We start from the raw sequence: 20,912 nt of genomic DNA on the forward strand, positions 1-20,912 counted from the left end.
TAACTATCTCATCACTCCGGCGAACAGGAAGGGGGCCAGAGCAAATTACAGTGCTTGACATCGTACTTGCAAGTTCACACACCTCTTTAATATTAATTTTGGTGATCTCCGGCTGGCGGAGTCGAACATCATTAGTGCCGACGTGAATAATAATCTTAGAGAATTTACGTTTAGCATTAGCCAGCACTTTCAAATTTGCTTTGATGTCAGGCGCTCTGGCTCCCGGCAAACATGTGACTATGGTGGCTGGTGTCTCTATTTTCACGTTCCGTGTAATAGAATCGCCAATAACTAGGGCACAATCAGAATAATTCTCAGTGGGTGTTTCACTGAGCGGGGCAAATCGATTTGTTATCGGAACGGAAAAGTGGTTTTTTGATCCGCGACTAGAGCGATCCCTCACTGTCACCCATCTGCCCTGCTGCACGGGCTCTACTTCAGCCGGAACCGACTCATGTAAAGAGTTCACTAGGCTAGGCGCATCCAAAATAGTATCTAAAGCTCTAGCACTCTTCTTACTATTCTCGATTAAAGTTTGGATGCGTGTCTCTAGTTCTGAAATCTTCTCTGTCAGCCTGACTGACTCCTTGCATTTATCACATATAAATCCTATATTGCCGACAGAGAAGGCTATGGTAAACATGTGACATGAAGTGCAGGTGACAATAACAGGAGAAGACATTACTCACCGTGTTTGTTGACTGATTCTTACTCACCTGGGCTTTTATGAACTCAAAGGCGCGGGCGCGCGAGAGAAAAATAAATAACTGAGCGCACGGGTGGTGCGGTAAAAGGCTAGCGAGTTAGCGTGTTGTGCTGACAATAACGGAAGCGAGCAATGTCAGGTTAATCTGAGATGTTGAGTAAGCTGTATTTAGTAGTATAAACAACTAGAATTTATAATAAATGATGGTTCAAAACAGAAAGAAATACGAAGCTAATACGAGGCTTAGACGCAGCAAACAAACTCACAGCAGCAGCAGTCACAGCGAGGCAGACAGGAGCAATCGATCTCCGAGCAATCCGAGCATAGTGTGCAAGACCTAGAGCATAGTCCGAGCATAGTGTGCAAGACTCAGACCTGCCCTGTATCACAGGGGAATACTCTCCACCTCACCCTGAGGTTTACCAGGGTGCGGGCCCGCCAGTGGCTCTAGGGGTGACAGAAAAAGTATCTGTGCCCAACCTAGGGGAGTGGGGCTTGTTTGTGAGCCAACCACCTACAACCCGACGCTCGAGCAGTAGCTCAGCGAGGTGAGTAAAGCCTATACTGGCAGCCCATATCCGTATGCTAGTTCTGCACGGCAGGGTCGGGCAGACAGACCCAGCCTCTGCGTGAGGCGAAAGGCGGCCTAACCCTGCTCAATAAAGACACATTGTACCGGGGAGGCCTATTTGAGGGCTAACCCAGGATCTTTGTAAACCATGCCTCTGCACCACGCTGCATTACTCTTGTCGCCCCAGAATGCAGAGAAAGGGGCGGGCCTTGGCCTAACGACTCCCATTGGAGGAGGCTGTCATACAGGGATGCTAGGAACCTATATTCACACAGTGAAGGTTCAGAGGCAGAAATGCTAAAGCAGAGCGCCCCTACTATCCCTGGCACAGCCTAGGCCAGCTACAGAGGCGGCCCTGGTGAGGGCCAGCCTGCAAGCATAGATCTACCTGAGGGCTCGGACGAGCCACAGCCTCACTAGAAAAATAGTTATTATTTCATACAACTGGCTGCAGAATCGCTCAGCCCACTGAAAACCCAAACAGAGCTCAAGGGGGCGATGTACTCAGGAAGGAAGTCAGACGGTCCCATGGACCGGACATAAGATCTATCTGAAGCACTAGCGTCAGTCTATACTCCAAGATGAAAATCCTATGGGAAGGAGACCAACTACCCTACCCTGAGGTGGCTAACAGCCCGAGGGCTAAGATAGTCGTTCTAGCCACCTAAAGGGGGACTTCAGGGCCCTAATAATCCAAAAATGTACCTTACATGACCCCATAGCTCTATACAGGGAACGAGGTCTGTAGAGAGATACATTTTTGTGTTAGTTGCACACAAAATTACTCTTAAAGAAGACCACTCAGCTCACCTGCGGCGTGCGAAGTGAAGACTTACCAGACAGTTCTTTATGAACATGGGGTCTACCACCTTTACATGCCTGAAAGAGGCACTCTCCTAACCAAGCAGAGGCAGGCCAACAGAACATTGTTCTCACCATGAGCCCAGCCTCAGGCCTGATGTAGAAAGCGTCTGGGGAGTCGGGGAAGAGAGGAGAGGGCTAAGATATACTCACGCCCTCAGGGGGAGGTGATCCATGCCGATGCTGTGTGCAATCGTGCTGGATCACCTCCCTCAGATCCCTCTTCTTGCGGGAGTTGCACCTCTACTGCGATCTACTCCTCCACGGAGGAGGCGCACGAGAGGCGACACTGGCTCTCTGGCCCTGTCTAAGGTCCCCGGACCATGATGGGCCAGGCCCTCCCGTCTGTCTGGGTAAGGATACGGATCTCAGCGGTATGTATTTGTCCTAATACAGCTGAGCGCGCCCTCGCCTCTCTGAACTTTCCAGCCACCGCCTACACGGAGGTGCCAAAAAGCTCAGAGGGCGAAAGCAGCGAATCGAGGAGAAAGACTTTCTCTCTTCTCCCCGATGTCGGCCAGGTTCACTCCGTGGCGCAGCTCAGTAACCGCCTCAGGGGCCCCACCCCCTGGACGAGATCCCCCAGCAGATTGGCCTGGTGTACCTGCAACACCGCCATGATGTGCAGGGTAGCACCGGCCTGACCCGCTGGCGTGTATGCTCTGCCATTCAACTGGCAGGGTTTGAGCTCTCAGTGTAGACGCCTGTCCAGACACGAGATAGTTGCAAACGTCTCGTCAATGGGCGGCATCGACACATACCCATGCTCTCCTATCACCTCAACATCAGTGAGACTAGCCCGCTGATGTCGGTGGACACGGGCAGAGTATGGGTTCTTCCATGTCCTCTCGATCTCAGTATGAGATCGGGAAGAAATGAAAGGCTCACCTGAGCTAGTGGTTTTATGACTGGGGAAAAAACGCTCTCATAGTGAGCGATTTTTCCCCCAACGTTACCATAAAACCACCAGTTCAGCATACACGGGGCAGGGTGGCTGAGAAGATTGATTATCACCACCCTCATCAGCCATCTCCTGTTTGTCCGGAAAAGCACTCACTGCTTAATCTCGTCAGCCGCCGCATCGCCTGAGAGGATTATACCCCTCTCAAGGCGATCGGCGGGCTTCATCTGGGATCCCTTTTTTTTTTTTTTTTTACCCCCAGACGCTGAGCCCTCTTCTCACAAGGAGAGGGCCAGACGAGATCGGAGCGTTCTCAAAGAAAAACGCTCGCAATTGTACAGGCAGTTCCCTCAAGAACTGCCTGTGCGCGCTCTTCCTTCCCAGACAGAAAAAGCACAGTTGAAAACACTCAGCCTTCTCAGTGCATTTCATAAATACCTGATTTTCAAAAGCGGTTACAGACAAAACAGTCCCTGAAGACGAAAAGATGATTTGTCATGTTTGCAAGGCGCCCTTATATACTTCCAGGTCGCACGTTAATCATTCACGTAATGATTCACGGGCTGTCGCCGGCCAATGTGATTGCCGTGATTTGATTGTGATTTCAGACACCTGTCACGCCTGAGGCGTTTCCCCAAAGCGTCGATGACGTATTGTCGAGTTCCCTTCGAAAGGGAACCACAACTAGTGCAACTTTAATAGATAATATATTTACAAATGTTTTGGAGAATCACATTACTAGTGGGTTGGTAATAAATTATATAAGCGACCATCTGCCTATATTTGCAATATTTGACTATAAGTTGCCTAAGAAAACAGTATATCATCAAATATATAAAAGAAAAAGGAGTGCTGATCATATTAATAAGTTTAGGAATGATCTAATTAAACAAGAGTGGAAAGAGGTGTACACAGATGATGTAAATAATGCTTATAATTATTTTCTTAAATGTTATCTTACTCTCTATAATAAGCATTGTCCTGAGATCCCATGCAGATCCAAACAAAGGCAAAATAGTAAACCTTGGATAACAAACGGATTAAAAAATGCCTCTAAAAAGAAAAATAGACTTTATAAGGAGTTTATCAAATCAAGAACAGAGAATGCAGAAAAACGTTATAAGAAATACAAAAATAAGTTGACTGATATATTGAGACAAGCAAAAAAGGACTATTATAATCGAATGTTACATGAAAATAAAAATAATTTAAAGGCTACATGGAATATTCTGAACAATGTAATTGGGAATAAGACTGGACGAACGGAACTACCTAAATATTTTGAAAAGGACAATAGGGTGATTGATAATAAAGATGAAATGGTCCATGAACTAAATCAATTCTTTGTAAATGTAGGATCTAACTTAGCAAACGAAATACCAATATCTAGTAATCAGCTAGGGGGAGTCTGGAAAAGGGAAAATAGGATTATGCAGTCAATGTATCTAGGTGAGGTGACTGAAAATGAAATATTGTCTGTGGTTCAGAAGCTAAAAAACAAGACCATTGTGATGGTATTGACATGAAAATAATAAAGAACACAATAGATTGCATTATTAAACCATTACATTATATAATTAATTATTCTTTTACACAAGGAGTTTTTCCAGATAGTATGAAAATAGCTAAGGTAATACCTTTTTTTAAAACTGGAGATAAACATATTTTTAATAACTATAGACCAGTATCTCTCCTACCTCAATTTTCTAAAGTGTTGGAAAAACTCTTTGTTAATAAATTAGATAACTTTATTGAAAAACATGAATTATTACATGAAAATCAGTACGGATTTAGGTCAAATAGGTCTACAGGCTTGGCTATCGCGAAAATTATTGAAGACATAACAACCGCAATAGACAGAAATAAATACACAATAGGAGTGTTCATTGATTTGAAGAAGGCATTTGACACTATAGATCATCAAATTCTTATTTCTAAATTATATACTTATGGAATTAGAGGAGTTGTACTGGGGTCTGTTTCAGAAAGGAGGTTAAGTGAAAACTCTGAGTATGTTAACCCTGAAATGAGGGAAACTCTGGGTTTTCCATTTCAGAATGGGAGGTATATCAAACCCGGGAAAGCAGAGTAAGTCAAGCCCGTTTCTGAAAGAGGGGTAACTTATACTCAGAGTCAGTTACCATGGCAACTTACTCTGTGAACCTAATCTGGTGGGGAGCAGGTTTTCTTCAGTAAACCCAGAGTTTCTTGCGGTCTCCTCCCCTTTTTTAAAGAGGAAGCGGTGTTTAAACACTTCATTCATTCTTTCTGTACATTTATTTATTGCTGTTTTTTCCGCTGTTTTAAAAAAGAAATTAATAAGATGAAGTATATATAACTCCTTAACTGGCAACTGAAAATACAGTACATTAGAGTTACATCATGTAGTTCTAAACAAATTCTACAGAATTAAACTGTGGCATTTACTGAAAATCACTTGGGGGATAAGAATGTCCGTTTATACTTAGATATAAACTTTGATTCTATAGGCTACGCCACATACAAATGTGAATGTGTAGATTGTCTGATGTGTAGACATAATATTAACATTACCCTGTAGGCCTCTCTGTGGCGCAGAAACTGTTTCTTCATACCCATCATCCTGTGAAGATGAGCATTTGTACACTTTATAACACTATTTGTCATCATTTCTGGTGTATTGAGTAGGCAACTTACAACTGTTGGGACAGGAGGCTCCAAAAGACAGATATTAGTCTCCAGATAGATTAGTCCCAATATCTCATTATGATATTTTACATTGTATCTTTTTCTTTTTTATTTATCTAGAAATATTTCCTTATTACGTTTGAGACGTTGTTTGTATGTCTACTTGTATTGTATGTTTGGTGAGCCAAAGAAAAATTTCCACCCAGGTGGACAATAAAGAATTATTCTATTCTATTCTATATCAGAATCTATTGGGACCAACGAAAAACCCAACCCAAAGTAAAATAAATGGAAATATCAAAAATACCCTATATAAAAAATAACACATAGACCTCTTACATTTTATGAAGGCCCTTGGATCTCCGGGAGTGACTGGCTCTGATGAAGGAATTCCCTCAGCCAAAAATGCTGCTGCACTGCTAGACACTGGATGCTATTTAGTTATGTAATATGTCAAATGTTTGTAAAGTCAAATAGCCTACACCCATGATATGCTCAAGCCTTACCTGATTGAATTACGTTTTTATATTTTTTTTATTTTCAGCTGCTGCCACATTCTTTTAATGCCTGCAGGATTGCACCTAGCCTACATGCAAATTAAAATTAGGTTGAATAACTGTTCTTCCAGTTTCACCTGATATTATAACAGTTACTCTAAAATAGTTATTAATTACTAACTACAAATGACATCTTCAACAGTGTAATTAGATTAATGTAATAATTACTATCTTTAGAAAGTATTGGTCTACTTATTATTAATTGCTAAGTCCCATATCAACCTCAACCACTTGAACAATGAGGAGAGACAAGAAACTGCACTTTTAATGCTTTCAAAATGAACAATATACAATTGCATGAATTATTCTTGAATTGACCAAAGTGTGTAGAGGGAGAGGGTTACATTCAAAATATACCTTTTAAAAATGTATGTTAAATCCACTATTGTTTTATACAGAATTGTTCTATAGTCTATGCAGTAGCCTATTTAATGTAATTACATCATATTTTATTTTAAATTACAGAAGAATTTAGAGTAATCCCTTTAATTAAATTACAATATTTAGATTACTTGGTAATTAATTACACCCAACACTGTATAACAGTAGGCTAATTCCTCTTTGTGTCTGGCGCTGTTGCCATGGTCACTCATAATATCTGCGCTCCATTGATAATGGCTTTTTATAGTTGTGGTGCACGCGCTCAACTCAGAGTCAGTCAACTTAGAGTTGATTGAACTAACTAATTTCAGCTGATCTGAAACCGAAAACTCAGAGTTTCCCATCTCAGGGTAAGTCAACTCAGAGTTCAAGTTTTAACTCAGAGTTGGTTGAACCTCCTTATTGAAACAGGCCCCTGGACTGGTTAACCAGCTATTTACAACAACGACAACAATATGTTGAGTTTGACGGTCATAGGTCAGAATGTATGAATATTGAATGTGGACTTCCACAAGGCTCAATTTTAGGACCCAAACTTTTTATTTTATATATAAATGAGATTTGTGAGGTTTCAAAAAAATTACACCACGTATTATTTGCAGACGATACAAATTTATACAGTTCAGGAAATGACTTGAAAACTTTAGCTAAAAATATTGAAGCTGAAATGGTTAAACTAAAATTGTGGTTTGATGTAAATAAATTATCTAAAAATATCTTTAAAGGCAAAGTTTATGATATTCAGCAATAAAAGAAAGGAGGAAGTCAGCTTATCTATAAATAATGTAAATATTGAGAAGGTGTCTGAAATTAGATTTTTAGGAGTCACCTTAGATGAAAAATTGACGTGGAAAAGTCATATATTGCATGTAAAAAATAAGATGGCAAAAAGCCTATTTATTTTGAATAAGGTTAAATACAGTTTACCGTATCATACAATGAAAATGCTATATTGTTCAATGATTTTGCCTTATTTAAACTATTGTGTAGAAATATGGGGAAATACATATCATAGTAACACTATGCCTTTATTTATGTTGCAGAAAAAATTCATTCGCATTATTTTCAAAGCAGGATATAGAGACCACACAAATCCACTCTTTATTAGGTCAGGATTATTAAAATTCAAAGACATTGTAGAATTACAAACTTTTTTAGTGATGTTTAAAGCTAGAAGCAAAGCTCTTCCACATGACTTACAAAAGTTATTTGTTTTTACTTCTGAAGATGGAAATCACAGACGGCCGTATGACTTTAAACATCTAATAGCACGAACAAATCTGAAACAAATATGTTGGTCTGTTGCTGGAGTAAAAGCATGGAATCTTCTAAGGAAAGATTTAAAATGTTGTAAAAATATTTTGGAATTTAAAAAGAGTTATAAAAAGAAACAACTTGAATTATATCAAACTGAATTTTGATTTGGACTGTACGTGGTCAATGTAAAAAATGTAAACAAATATCAGATATGTTGGATATTGGGTGATGGTGGAGGGAACAATGCTAATGACATCTACTATTTATGTTAATATATTTTGGGTGATGCTACTGTCATCTACTTCTTATGTTAATACATTTTGGGTGATGGTGGAGGGAACAATGTTAATGCCATCTACTATTTATGTCTATAAAGGGGGCAGATAAATATAAGAATATTATTCTTCCATCTGCTCCTTTATGATCATGGAAATGTAAAGGGAAAAAAAATGTAAGTGAATTGTATGTGATTAGTACAAACAATGCATTTTCATGAAAATAATAAAAGAGAAAATGAATGAAAAATGAATGAATGAAAGGCTCATTAGTATGCAGCATTAGCGGGTCTTTGTCTTCTCAGGTGTGAATTAGGACATTATTCATGACCTTGTTGGATCATTCACACCCACCTGCACATTTGTCATGAAACTGCACATGGAACTGACAGTGGTGATCCAAACGCAGGCTTTATTATGAGGAGAATCCAGAGACAGGTTCAAGGAAACCGGCAGGGGTCAAAACGTACTCGGTTACTAACGTAACCTCGGTTCTCTCTAGGAGAGGGAACGAGTACTGCGTCGAAAGAACGCTACGGGAAAGATATTTCTTTGTCGAGATTGAAGCCAAAAATTAATCCTTAATTTTGTAATATTGTAAAACGCTTTTCTGAAGCATACAACCTAGGCGGAGCAATACAGCTCACCCATTGGCTGCTCTGCCAGAAAAGCACAGCCTATGCGAGGCCAGGACGCTGACCAATGAGGACGCTTCGCGCCCTTCTGCGTCACCTCCCGCCCAAACAGGCGTGGCCTAGGCCTATAAATACGAGCATAGCTGTCTAACACGCCGATTTTCGTCAATGAAGCGACGCAGCGTGGACACGCACGGCATGAGACGCAGTACTCGTTCCCTCTCCTAGAGAGAACCGAGGTTACGTTAGTAACCGAGTACGTTCTCTTACGTAGAGTTCTCTCGTACTGCGTCGAAAGAACGCTACGGGAACCCTATGCAAACCGCCGTGCGTGTTCTTGGATCGACACAGACACCTAAGGGCGCGCGCGCCCTGGTATACAAGCGCCTACCCCAAGAAGTATAAGGAGAGCGGCTAAAATAGCATCATCCCTTATAGTAGTGCCTCTCAAGGCATAATAGCATATATATGTAAATATAGATATATATGAGGGGTAATAGCATGCTCATGGGACACATTGTCAGTGAGTGATGCTTAAAACATTGAAGTGACCTGGGCCGCAGCGCGGGGCAGGAGCACTTATACATATTAGACATTGAAGTGACCTGGGCCGCAGTGCGGGGCAGGAACACTTATACATAGTCTTCTAGACCGAGAGCAGTTTAGCCTGCAACGCAGGAACCTCTAGGTTATAGAACCTAATAAATGTAGACGGGGAGGCCCAGCCTGCCGCCATACAGATATCTTGTAACGAGATTCCGCTATACCAAGCCCATGAGGAGGCCATGCCTCTCGTGGAATGTGCTCTGATGCCCAAAGGGCATTCCAAGCCTCTAGATGCGTAGGCTAGCGCAATGGCGTCCACTACCCATCGAGACAGACTCTGTTTCGTTGCGGCTCGTCCCTTGGAGCGCCCGCTGAACGAAACGAAGAGCTGCTCCGTCTGTCGAAAAACAGCGGAGCGGGACACGTAAGCTCTTAATGCCCTGACCGGGCAAAGGGAGCTATTTCCGTCCTCTGAGGCCGGCAGGGCCGACAGGGAGATGACCTGAGCCCTGAACGGTGTGTTGAGGGACTTAGGCACGTACCCATGCTTCGGTTTCAACACGACTATAGAGTCGTTTGGCCCGAACTCCATACAAGAAGCTCTCACTGAGAGCGCTTGCAAGTCTCCCACACGCTTCACTGAAGCGAGAGCCAAAAGAAACACGGTCTTGAGAGACAGGTGTTTCATGTCAACTGAGTGAATAGGCTCGAAAGGGGCCCCTTTCATAGCGTTCAACACTGTAGAAAGGTCCCACACGGGGACTGAAGGAGGCCTTGGAGGGTTTAACCTCCTGGCGCCTCTCAGGAAGCGGACCACCAGGTCGTTCCTGCCTAGTGAACGGCCAAGCGTTGGATTAACGAACGCTGATATGGCAGCCACATAGACTTTGAGCGTGGATGGGGTTCTTCCCTTATCCAATAGCTCTTGCAAGAAGGAGAGAATCTCCGGTTCTCCACACTGAAGTGGTGACAGACCTTGATCTGAACACCATCCAGAGAACACCGACCATTTGGAAGCGTAGAGCCGTCTAGTAGACGGAGCCCTAGCTTGTTCGATCGTGTCTAACACTCCTCTTGGGAGGTTAGCGGGTACCCGTTTATGGCCCATACGTGTAGGGACCAAAGCTCGGGGTGAGGATGCAAAATCGAGCCCTTGGCCTGTGAGAGGAGGTCTCTCCTCACTGGTATCGGCCATGGGGCAGTACTTTTCAGTCGCATCAAAGCTGGGAACCAGGTCTGATTCGTCCAGAATGGAGCAACTAGCAGTACTGAGCATCCGCTCTCCCTGATACGCTCCAGCACTTGAGGCAGGAGTGAGACAGGAGGAAAAGCAAAGAGCGGGCGGCGGGGCCAGACTCTGGCCAGCGCGTTCGTGCTCTTCGAAAAGAATTCTGGGCAATGAGCGTTTTCCTGGTTTGCAAACAGGTCTATTTCCGCTCTGCCGAACGTTTTCCACAGCAGACGCACTGTCTGTGTGTGTAGGGACCACTCGCCAGTGGGAACGTTGTTCCGTGAGAGTCTGTCCGGGCCTACGTTCAAGTGGCCTGGCACGTGCATTGCTCTTAACGAGCGCAGGTTGTGCTGGGCCCACACCAGTATGCGTTCCGCTAACCTGAATAGGTTCCGGGATCTCACGCCACCCTGGCGGTTTATGTAGGCTACTACCGACATGTTGTCCGAGCGGACCAGGACGTGGTGTCCTTTTATCCGGGGACAGAAGCGCCTCAGCGCAAAGTCCACTGCCATCATTTCCAGGCAGTTTATGTGCGGTAGTTCGGCTCGCTCTGACCACTGGCCAAAGAGCGGACTGCCGTCGAGCAGTGCTCCCCAGCCTGAGGTGGACGCGTCCGTGGACACCACCTTCAGGCTCAAAGGAAGTCCCCAGGCTTACACCTGACCGGTACCAGTCTGACGCTCTCCATGGTGTCAGGGCTGAAATGGATTCCTGAGTGACCTTGAGGCGATAGCGACCGTGTAGCCATGCTCGGCGCGGTACGCGCGCTCTCAACCAGAACTGTAGTGGGCGCATGCGCAGCAGGCCCAACTGCAGCACTGTTGAGGCTGAGGCCATGAGGCCCAGCATTTTCTGAAATCTCCTGAGTGGCACTATGTGGCCGCTGAGGAAGGATTTCGCCATTTGCAGGGTATTTCGCCTGCGCTGTGATGACAGCTGTGCTGTCATAGACAGTGAGTTCAGATCCAGTCCTAAAAAGGAGATCCTTTGACTGGGAAACAGTGAACTTTTCTCCCAATTGACCCTCAGACCTAAGCACTCGAGGTGATCGAGTATTAGTGTCTTGTGGTGAGCGAGTTCTGACGGCGATTGAGCCAGAATTAGCCAATTGTCCAAATAGTTCAGAATTCGAACGCCCCGGAGTCTCAGGGGTGCCAGCGCCGCGTCCATGCACACTGTAAATGTACGAGGTGCTAGGGATAGGCCGAATGGCAGGACTGTGTACTGATATGCCCGGCCCTCGAAGGCGAATCTCAAAAATCGCCTGTGACGTGACGCAATTTGTATGTGAAAATACGCGTCTTTCAGATCTATTGCCATAAACCAGTCTTCTCGGCGAATTTGCGCGAGGATACCTCTGGTCGTGAGCATTCTGAACTTCCGCTTTGCAAGCGTTTTGTTCAGACGCCTTAGATCTAAAATGGGTCTGAGACCCCCGTCTTTCTTCGGTACCAGGAAATATCTGCTGTACAGGCCCCCTTCGCTCTGAGCTTGAGATAAAGGCTCTATGGCCCCTTTGCTCAATAGCTTCGCTATTTCGGCTCGAAGTAGATGTGCTACTTCTGTTTTTACCGTGGTTTCGACTTTTCCCGTGAAACGGGGAGGGCGTCGATAAAACTGTAGCGAATAGCCTCTTTTTATAGTCTCTAGCACCCATTCTGAAACCCCGGGTAGTCCTTCCCATGCATCTGCACGTGTGACTAGGGGTTGAATGTAATCTGGGCTCTGGTCGCGAAATGGCGGCGACACGAGAGCAACCATGTGCTGTGACATGGACGCCGTGGCGTCTGAGGCGGGGGACATGTTTAACACAGTATGCGTCCCGCGCGCGCTCGACTCTCTGAGTTGAGAGAGAGCACGCGGGGCGAGCCCTACGGGGCTCGTTATGTTTGTGAATAAACGTGGGCGCTTGGTGGCGGGCACATTTATAACACCGGGGACACTGTGTCTGTGTACTGACTGACCGTTCGTTAGTTTCGTTTTTACAGAAACCGCGGAACGTGCAGTGTGTAGTGGTTGTGGGCACTGGACAGTGGGCACGCTCACTACACGTAAAGCACAATCGGTGTGAGCCGATTTTATGTGTGCAAACCCTGTGTTGAACGGGGGCTGTGCTTGTGTGAATGAATGGGCACTGGGTGGGCATTGCAGTTACACACATTACACCATCGGCCTTGGCCGGAACACCAGAAATTAAACTCTTTTTTAGATTTATCTGGGTCGCCGTGAAAACGGCGTTTGTGTGCAGGCAAACGGGCTTTACGGCCGGTTTGTTGGCTGCTGAGTACACTGGTACAAACACGGAACTTAGGGCTGTACAAGCGGGAATCTTTGGTGGAAGTCCGGCCGCAGCGGGACCCGAACACCGTCTTTTTCCTAGCAGGGCTAGGATGGCGCCGAGGCCTCGGGCTTGATTGAGATCTTGGGCCGAGGACCACGCGGTGGCGGGCGGCGTCCGGCGGAGCGAGACCGTGGTCTCTCTCGGGCCTGTTGCTGCTGGGCCGGCGCGGCGGGCGCGGGGCGCTGCTGAGTTCGGGCAGGCGGCTGTTTAGGGCGGCCTGTTGCGGAACTGGAGCGCTTTGGCAGGAAATGTCTCATGGCCTGCGAAGTTTTCTGTACCTCGGCGAATCGGTCCGCGAAGTCCTTCACGGAGGATCCGAAGAGGCCAGCCGGTGAAATGGGGGCGTCGAGAAACGCAGAGCGCTCGGATTCCGCCATTTCAGAGAGAGTCAGCCATAAATGTCTCTCAGAAACAGTAGCTGTGGCCATAATCCTGCCGATGGCGTGTGCGGCGGACTTTGTAGCGCGAAGAGCTAGGTCTGTGGCGCTACGCAAGTCCGGAACACTGATCGCGCCCGGGCCTTCCTCGTCTAGCTTGCAGAGGAGGTTGGCCTGGTGGATTTGAAGCACCGCCATGGTGTGCAGCGCCGATGCAGCTTGTCCGGCGGCGGAATACACGCGACCGTTCAGAGCTGAAGACGTGCGGCAAGCTTTGGATGGTAGGACTCCCTTAGCCCGCCGTCCCGCAGAGGGTGGGCAAAGGTGAGTCGCTACCGCCTCCTCGACCGGAGGGAGAGCGTGGTAGCCTCTGTCTCGAGCACCGTCCACTACGGAGAATGCTGGCGAGGCAGAAGTACGTACTCTGGCTGAAAATGGCGCCTTCCATGATTTCGCTACCTCTTCGTGAAGCTCAGGAAGAAACGGTGCGTGTCTGGAGGGGGGCGCAGCGCGGTCTCCAGAGAGGAAGCGTCCATCCAGCCGGTTGAGTGCAGGTTGTTCGGGCGTCGACCAATCGAGGCCGAGGCTCGACACGGCCTGTGTGAGCAGACGCATCAGTTCCGCCTCGATGCTGATCTTCCCTCCTCTGCGCTCTCGAACAGCGGGGGAGGGGAGGTCCACAGAGCTCGCCCAACCCTCGCTCTCCGAAGCGAGAAGCGAACAGCAATCATCATCTCCCTCTGATACAGCTTGCTGGTCGTCATCCATAACGGACAAAGCGGCGTGCTGCGGCTGTTGTCCGTCGGTGAGCGACTCGAGCGAGACGTTGAGAGGAGCTAGCGGCGGCGGCGGCGAGCTCCTCGTGGAGGGAGGTTCCGGGACCCGCTGAGCACGGCGCTTTTTACGGCTTCGGCGAAAGATGCAAGGCGAGTCCACAGAGTCGCGATTGGCATCATGTCGCAGTGATGGCAGCCGCCATCACCGAGAGCGATAGCTGCATGTTCCTCGCCCAAGCAGGAAACACATAACTCGTGGTGGTCCCCGTCGATGAGCGCGGCTCGGCAGGAGCCGCAGGAAAAGCGAGACATCTTTATAAAGACGCTCGTGCTCTTTTGTGAGGAAAAAGCGTGTGACGCGGTAGGCGAACACACACACAAAACACACACAAAACTGAAAGGATATATCCACGCCGGAGAAGCGCAGCAGGGAACGGCGGCTGAAGGCGGCGAAGACCAGCGGCTTCAGGTAAGGGCTCGTCCTGCTGAGGTGCTTGTATCCAGACGGCTGTGGTGGCTCGAATCAATCCAGCGATGCGTGCAGCTTCGTTGAATTTAAGAAAATCGGCGTGTTAGACAGCTATGCTCGTATTTATAGGCCTAGGCCACGCCTGTTTGGGCGGGAGGTGACGCAGAAGGGCGCGAAGCGTCCTCATTGGTCAGCGTCCTGGCCTCGCATAGGCTGTGCTTTTCTGGCAGAGCAGCCAATGGGTGAGCTGTATTGCTCCGCCTAGGTTGTATGCTTCAGAAAAGCGTTTTACAATATTACAAAATTAAGGATTAATTTTTGGCTTCAATCTCGACAAAGAAATATCTTTCCCGTAGCGTTCTTTCGACGCAGTACGAGAGAACTCTACGTAAGAGAACCAGGTAAGCAGTCCAAACAAACATCAAATCCATGCAGGGATAAGGCAAACGGGAAACCGGGAACAGGCAGATAAACAGGGAACCGAAACACTAGAATACAAGGAAACTGGAACAAGGCTAGGTAAAACAGTCAGACACATACAATAGTGAGCCCTGGTACAAAGGGACACTCAGGCTTAAGACAGGTGCACTAACCAAGATAATAAAACACAGGTGCATAAAATCAATCATAATCAGTCCAGGGTAAAACATAATGGAAACAAACTAGGAAGGAGTGCCCCCCAGAGGCTCAAGCAGGCACTCCAGCCGCAGATCGTCACAATATTGCCTTTCCAAACAAAAAGTGTCTTACAAAATTTAAATCAATCTATTGTTTAATATGAACGATTAGCCCGGATGATTTTCAGATCATTTTGAAGTAAAAACTCTAGGCGACAACATCCATTAGTCAAAAGTATTGTGGGAATATGTGAAGTTGGCCGTATGTGGTCTTATATCAGAAAATTTAAGTTTGAGTTTTTTGAATAACCACGCATAAATAATATTCTCTCAAAAATGTAAACATGTACATACATGTTGCTCACATATTATGATAGCCATGTTCGTGCTAAATGGAGTGTAATTACACTTTTGCCATTAATATGTTTATAAGCAACTGAAAAAAATACAAATATCAGGGCATGTCAAAACATCTCAAGGACCCCAAAAACACCTTGGTCCCCATCGGGCACATCAGAGGACATCATAGCAATGTCATCAGGCACAATATTTTTAAATAGTTTTAAAATGACCAAATCACGCAGCTTTTCAAAGTCATCAACAGCGGACGCAACACACCAACGATCAAAATAAGAAACCAGATCCCTTACCACCTCAGAATGAGTTTGACGATCACCTTTCCTCCAGCTTCGAAATCGCTGGCGATAGGCTTCAGGAACCAGTTCGTAGGCCTACAAAATAGCTACTTTTACCTTGTCATAATCCTTTTTTGTCCTCCATTGTGAGTGCTGCATATGCTTCAGTCCTGCCTTGCCTGTGATCAGGGCTGGCGCTCCGCCACACGCACATCACGCACTGCGCGTAGGGCACCAAGTTATTGGGGGGGCACCAAAAAATCTGGGTCGTGAAAAATAATCACAATAGGCTACTAGTATAAATAACAAATAAAATATGTCTAAAGCATATTAATATACAAAAGCAATACAAAAGTAATATAGGCCTAGACCAAATTAGTCGAGAAAAGGGTGAATCTCCTGTGCCAGTCTCCCTATGGTGCCAACTGGCCAAGTCAAACCCAATAAACCTAAACCTCTCTCCCCAACATCTGACATCATTCTCCTTTCCTTTACCAATCTCAATCGCTCCACCTGCAGCTCATGATCTCGTGCGGACTTCTCAGCCTCTATTTTTACTTCTTCTAAATCAATCTTGCGTTGTCTGAGCGCATTCTCGTTTCTTATTCTTTCAATCTCCAATTCATAATGTTTCGTTTTTTGATCAACTCTTTATCATGAAGCTGTTGCATTTGCAAAATCTCTTTTCTCTCCTTGAACGATAACCCGGAGAAAATATCTAAAGAACCTTTTATATCTAACCGTGTTTTCTCTATGGAGAAGAAGAATTTGTATACACACCATCCACCGATACAGATACAATAGGAATCAGCTGTGGTTGGTCCAATTGTTTTACTGTAATATCATTTAATTTTTAGGTTCTAAATATATTTCATTATAACATTACTTTTAGAAATATAGAAAATTGCTGTCTTATTCAGTTTTGTATTATGTTATTGTTTTGAACTTAAGTTTAACAGTTTTGAAATCAGTATGTAAGCACACTGTAAAATGTAATAGCTTTCCTGACTCACATTTACTTAGTTAACTTTACTCAGTAATATAAAATACATACTTCTTACAAGGTTTTGTTGAGTTATAGTAAATTGCAGGGTGAAAATAACAACTTACTCAATTGTTTGAGTGACGCTTACTTGAAACAAGCAAGTAGAAACAAAGGATGCAATGGCATTACTAAACCAGTGAGAGGCAGCAGTGAATTAAAGCGTGCCTAATGTGCAGAAAAAAAAACAAAGAAGAAGAAGTGGCCTTGTCAGAGCATGCGCGATAGAATTTGCGTATTTCGGCGCCAATTTTGCAAATGTGGAAACTGGAAAGACGTTGACAGACTTCTGAAGCTTCATTTCATTTTTGGAATAATAATAAGGTAAGTAATCAAGCATGCAACTTGTGTGTGAATGTTATTTTACTGTCTGTCGTGTACCAAATAATTTTTATATTATTCCCTTTTTGTGTATGTGTGTGTGTGTGTGTGTGTGTGTGTGTGTGTGTGTGCGTGTGTGTCTGCATGTGTGCATAAAACTATCAGGTAACTTACCACAACAGTTCCTGAATTGCCTGAAAATGTATTTTAATTGTCCAAAATGTAATATGAATTATGGTTTTCTATTTTAACATTTTCCCTGATGCATTCTCCTCTGTCGGGATTGGTTTACTACGGTGGCCCAGTAGTGCACAACACAACAAAATTTAAAAAGCAAACATAAATTCACAACACAAAGAAATTAATCCACAACACAACGGAAATGAGCCACAACACAACAGAAAATGTACAACATAACGGAAATGAGCCACAACACAACGGAAATGAGCCACAATACAACGGAAATGTTCTATATCCTTTGTTCTATAGAGTCAGCAGTCTAAAAAATATATAAACACCACAATTAGTTTTAATAGAATAGCTAACCATTGTATATCGACATTTATTAATTCACCTACGTGCATAATAGCTGCATATGTACTCTAGAATGATTTGATGCGCTACCACAGCACATGATCCCTAAGGGAACATCTGCCAATTCCAATTCCAACTTGTTAAAAAGTATAATTTTTATTAATTATAATTACTCTTAACATTCAAAAACCGACACGTTCAAAATCCAAAGCTTGGTTGTATTTGATAGTAGACTGACTTAATACATGAGACTTTTTCCAATACCCTTCATGCATTTACAGAAAACAATTATTTTTTAGGAAATTTCTGTAAAAAATTCCTTTTGTCATGTTTCAAAGGTTGTAGTTCCTATTAACCAGACTGATGAAGAATAACAAATTTTAAGAATATATTGAACCTGTTTTAGGTATAAAGGATGATTATTGAGTTTCCAGCACTAGATTCCTGCAAGACCTGTAAATGAGTCAGATCATTGAGACTCTCACCTTTTGTTCTGCAAATTTCTTTCGGAGCCCGTTTGCCCAAGCCCATCGGAGCCCAAGCCCATTTGCCTTTTGTTCTGCAAATGGCTTTCGAAGCCCCTAGCTCAGACGTTGAAGCATTATGCTGATTAGATTAGCAATACAATAGAGTGTTATGCTGATTGGCTCTGTTTCTCTTGAGCAATCTAGATAATCTGCCAAATTGGTTTTCGCCTGATAGAATCAACTCCTCCCTACTTTTGTATGCTTTGTTTGAATGTCTCCACCCCCAGAAGTCCCTCCTCCTAAAATGCCTATAAGATACAATGTATAATGTTACAGTTCAGACTTGTTGGACGAAACTGCAGCAAACGCGATAAAGAATAACTTCTGCTTGAACGTGATTCCAACGTCTCCTGGTCTTTGCTTAGACGAAGGAAAACGTTTACAACAGTTTTGGTGCCGTGACCCGGATAGAGCTACTAACCTGAATCCAAACTGAAATTTCAAGCTCAACAAAGATCTGACTGAGTTCCAGCTTCCTCACCTGAATCCAGATTGAAAACTTCAAGCTCAACAAAGATCTGACTGAGTTCCAGCTTCCTCACCTGAATCCAGATTGAAAACTTCAAGCTCAAACAAAGATCTGCTTTCCAGACTGCATCTTTTGGAATCCAGAGCGGAAACTTCCAGCTGAATAAAGATATCCAGACTGAATATTTCTGTACAACCAAGGATTGGTGAGTGCGACTATCCTAAAAAACCTTTAAGACCAGTAAAAATGGTCCTATCCTCTGCGCCGTCAGAGATGAGTTAACAGACAGCTGCAGGGTTTGGTTAACTAATGGCGCTTTTCCACTACACAGTACCAGCTAGCCTCGACTCGACTTGCCTCGCCTTTGTTTGGTTTTCCACTGTGTAAAAGTTGTACCGGTACCTGCTTCCAGGTACTTTTTTCCGTATCACCTTCAGCGAGGTTCTAAGCGAGCTGAGGCGATACTAAAATGTGACATGACACACGGCAGACTGCTGATTGGTCAGAGAGAATCGTCACTATTCACTGCATCATCATTGCACGCGCCAGACGGAGTATCCCGAATAACCCCGACATTTTTAAATAGTTTGGCCAGAGACTGTGTGATATACTCATTACTAATATTATATAAAACAGCATACACTCGATTTCCTCCATTGTTCTGTGTGTGTGGGTAGCGGGTGTGTGTCGCGTCGCTATGACGACCAGGTACTATTGTGGGGGTACTATCTGCAATGGAAAATGGAGCGAAACGCGAGCCGAGATGAGGCGAGTCGAGTTGAGCTGGTACTGGTAATGGAAAAGCACCATAAGTTTATCCTCTAAAAAATATTTTAGAGATTAAAGTCATCCTTTGTTTCACAGAGAAGGTTAGCATTACGTGCTAATATTTTGTTATCCTCTATGTTTGCTAGAGAAGGTTCATCCTCTTTAACCCTCTGGGGTCGGCAATCACGGCCGGCGTGATTTGCACGATTTTTTTTACATAGCAGCTAAATAAACTTAAAATACTAAGTTTAAAAAGTCATATATGGTCATACAGACTTTATACATATGAAAAAATAATCTGTGAGATGTCTACTTATGTATGTGTCCACTTACAATCAAAACAAAACGTTGTGCTTTTGTAAAATAAAGAAATGAAACAGGGTGTGCTTTCTGCCTCTCCATCTCGTGAACTTTTTTTTTCTTCAGGACGTCTCTAAACATAAACAAAACTCAGCGAATACTTGTCACACATTTTAGAGCTCTATATCTTTATAAACATTTAAGTGTGGAGGTTTAAGTAATTTGTATAAAACCAACATGATATCCAGATTCTCAAACCCTTCCTCATTATTTTTAATGTGACCACACCCACACGCGCAAAATATATTCATATGCAAATCTTCCACGCTTGTACGACAAACGTGCTCATTACCTCAACAACAATGCACACTTCATCAGTCCTCTGCTGTTCGTCGAGTTTGGAAGACGCTGTGAGATTATTGGATTTACATCAGAAGAAGAAGAACGCGATTTGAAGACAAGAAAGATTTTAAGGTAAGACATAATTCTGAATTATATTAGTTAGTATTGTTGCATAAACTTCACATTGCAGTCGAACTGTTGCTCGATGCTTCAGTTAATGTTCTCAGTCGCGCTGTGTGTTTGAAATAGAGGATACCCGACCCGAGCCCACATCAGAGCCGCATTGAACATTTTAAATTTAAAACAGCTTATTATGTAGGTAGCCAATGTGCCTGATGCTTTCACTTGATGCAAACGTTCGTTTTTGTGATTAAAATACATGTAAAACATTACCATAACATCTGTCTTCCTGTGTGCAGATTTTTTTTTATGTAGCCGTGACAACGAAACGTGCATGCGCGCCTGTGTTAAGAGCCTTGTTGCTCTGTGCGCGCTGATGCGCTCATCTGTTGAAATTTCCAAATGCTTTCCACACAAACAAACGTACATGTGTAATTAGTATGAGAAAAAATATATTTATGCCTATCGGACGCGGGCCGGGCTCGGACAGAAACATTTGTCCCGATCCGCAAAACGCACCAAACATAGGCTTCATGTTTTTACTCCAATCTCATTTCATAACGTCAAATCAATGTAACGTCATATCGATGTAAACATTTGAAGTAACATATGATAATAAATATATTTTTCTCTAGTGTAGTGTTACTGAAGTGTTCCTTGTTAACGTATAGCCTACTATTGTT

The 20,912-nt window shown here is 44.3% G+C and overlaps 1 protein-coding gene across 1 annotated transcript; it reads right to left on the minus strand.

Moving 5' to 3' along the window:
• Positions 1-8,956: 8,956 nt before the first annotated feature.
• On the minus strand, positions 8,957-10,543 carry LOC306997374 (uncharacterized protein). The gene is made up of 2 exons (XM_079610676.1): positions 9,417-10,543; positions 8,957-9,363 (listed from the first exon to the last, which is right to left on the minus strand). The coding sequence occupies exon 1, from the start codon at positions 10,463-10,465 to the stop codon at positions 9,458-9,460; it is 1,008 nt and encodes a 335-aa protein (XP_079466802.1). The 5' UTR covers positions 10,466-10,543; the 3' UTR covers positions 8,957-9,363; positions 9,417-9,457.
• Between the last annotated feature and the right edge of the window lie 10,369 nt (positions 10,544-20,912).

Source organism: Phoxinus phoxinus (assembly GCF_949152265.1).
Source record: "Phoxinus phoxinus genome assembly, chromosome: 4".
NCBI lineage: Eukaryota > Metazoa > Chordata > Actinopteri > Cypriniformes > Leuciscidae > Phoxinus > Phoxinus phoxinus.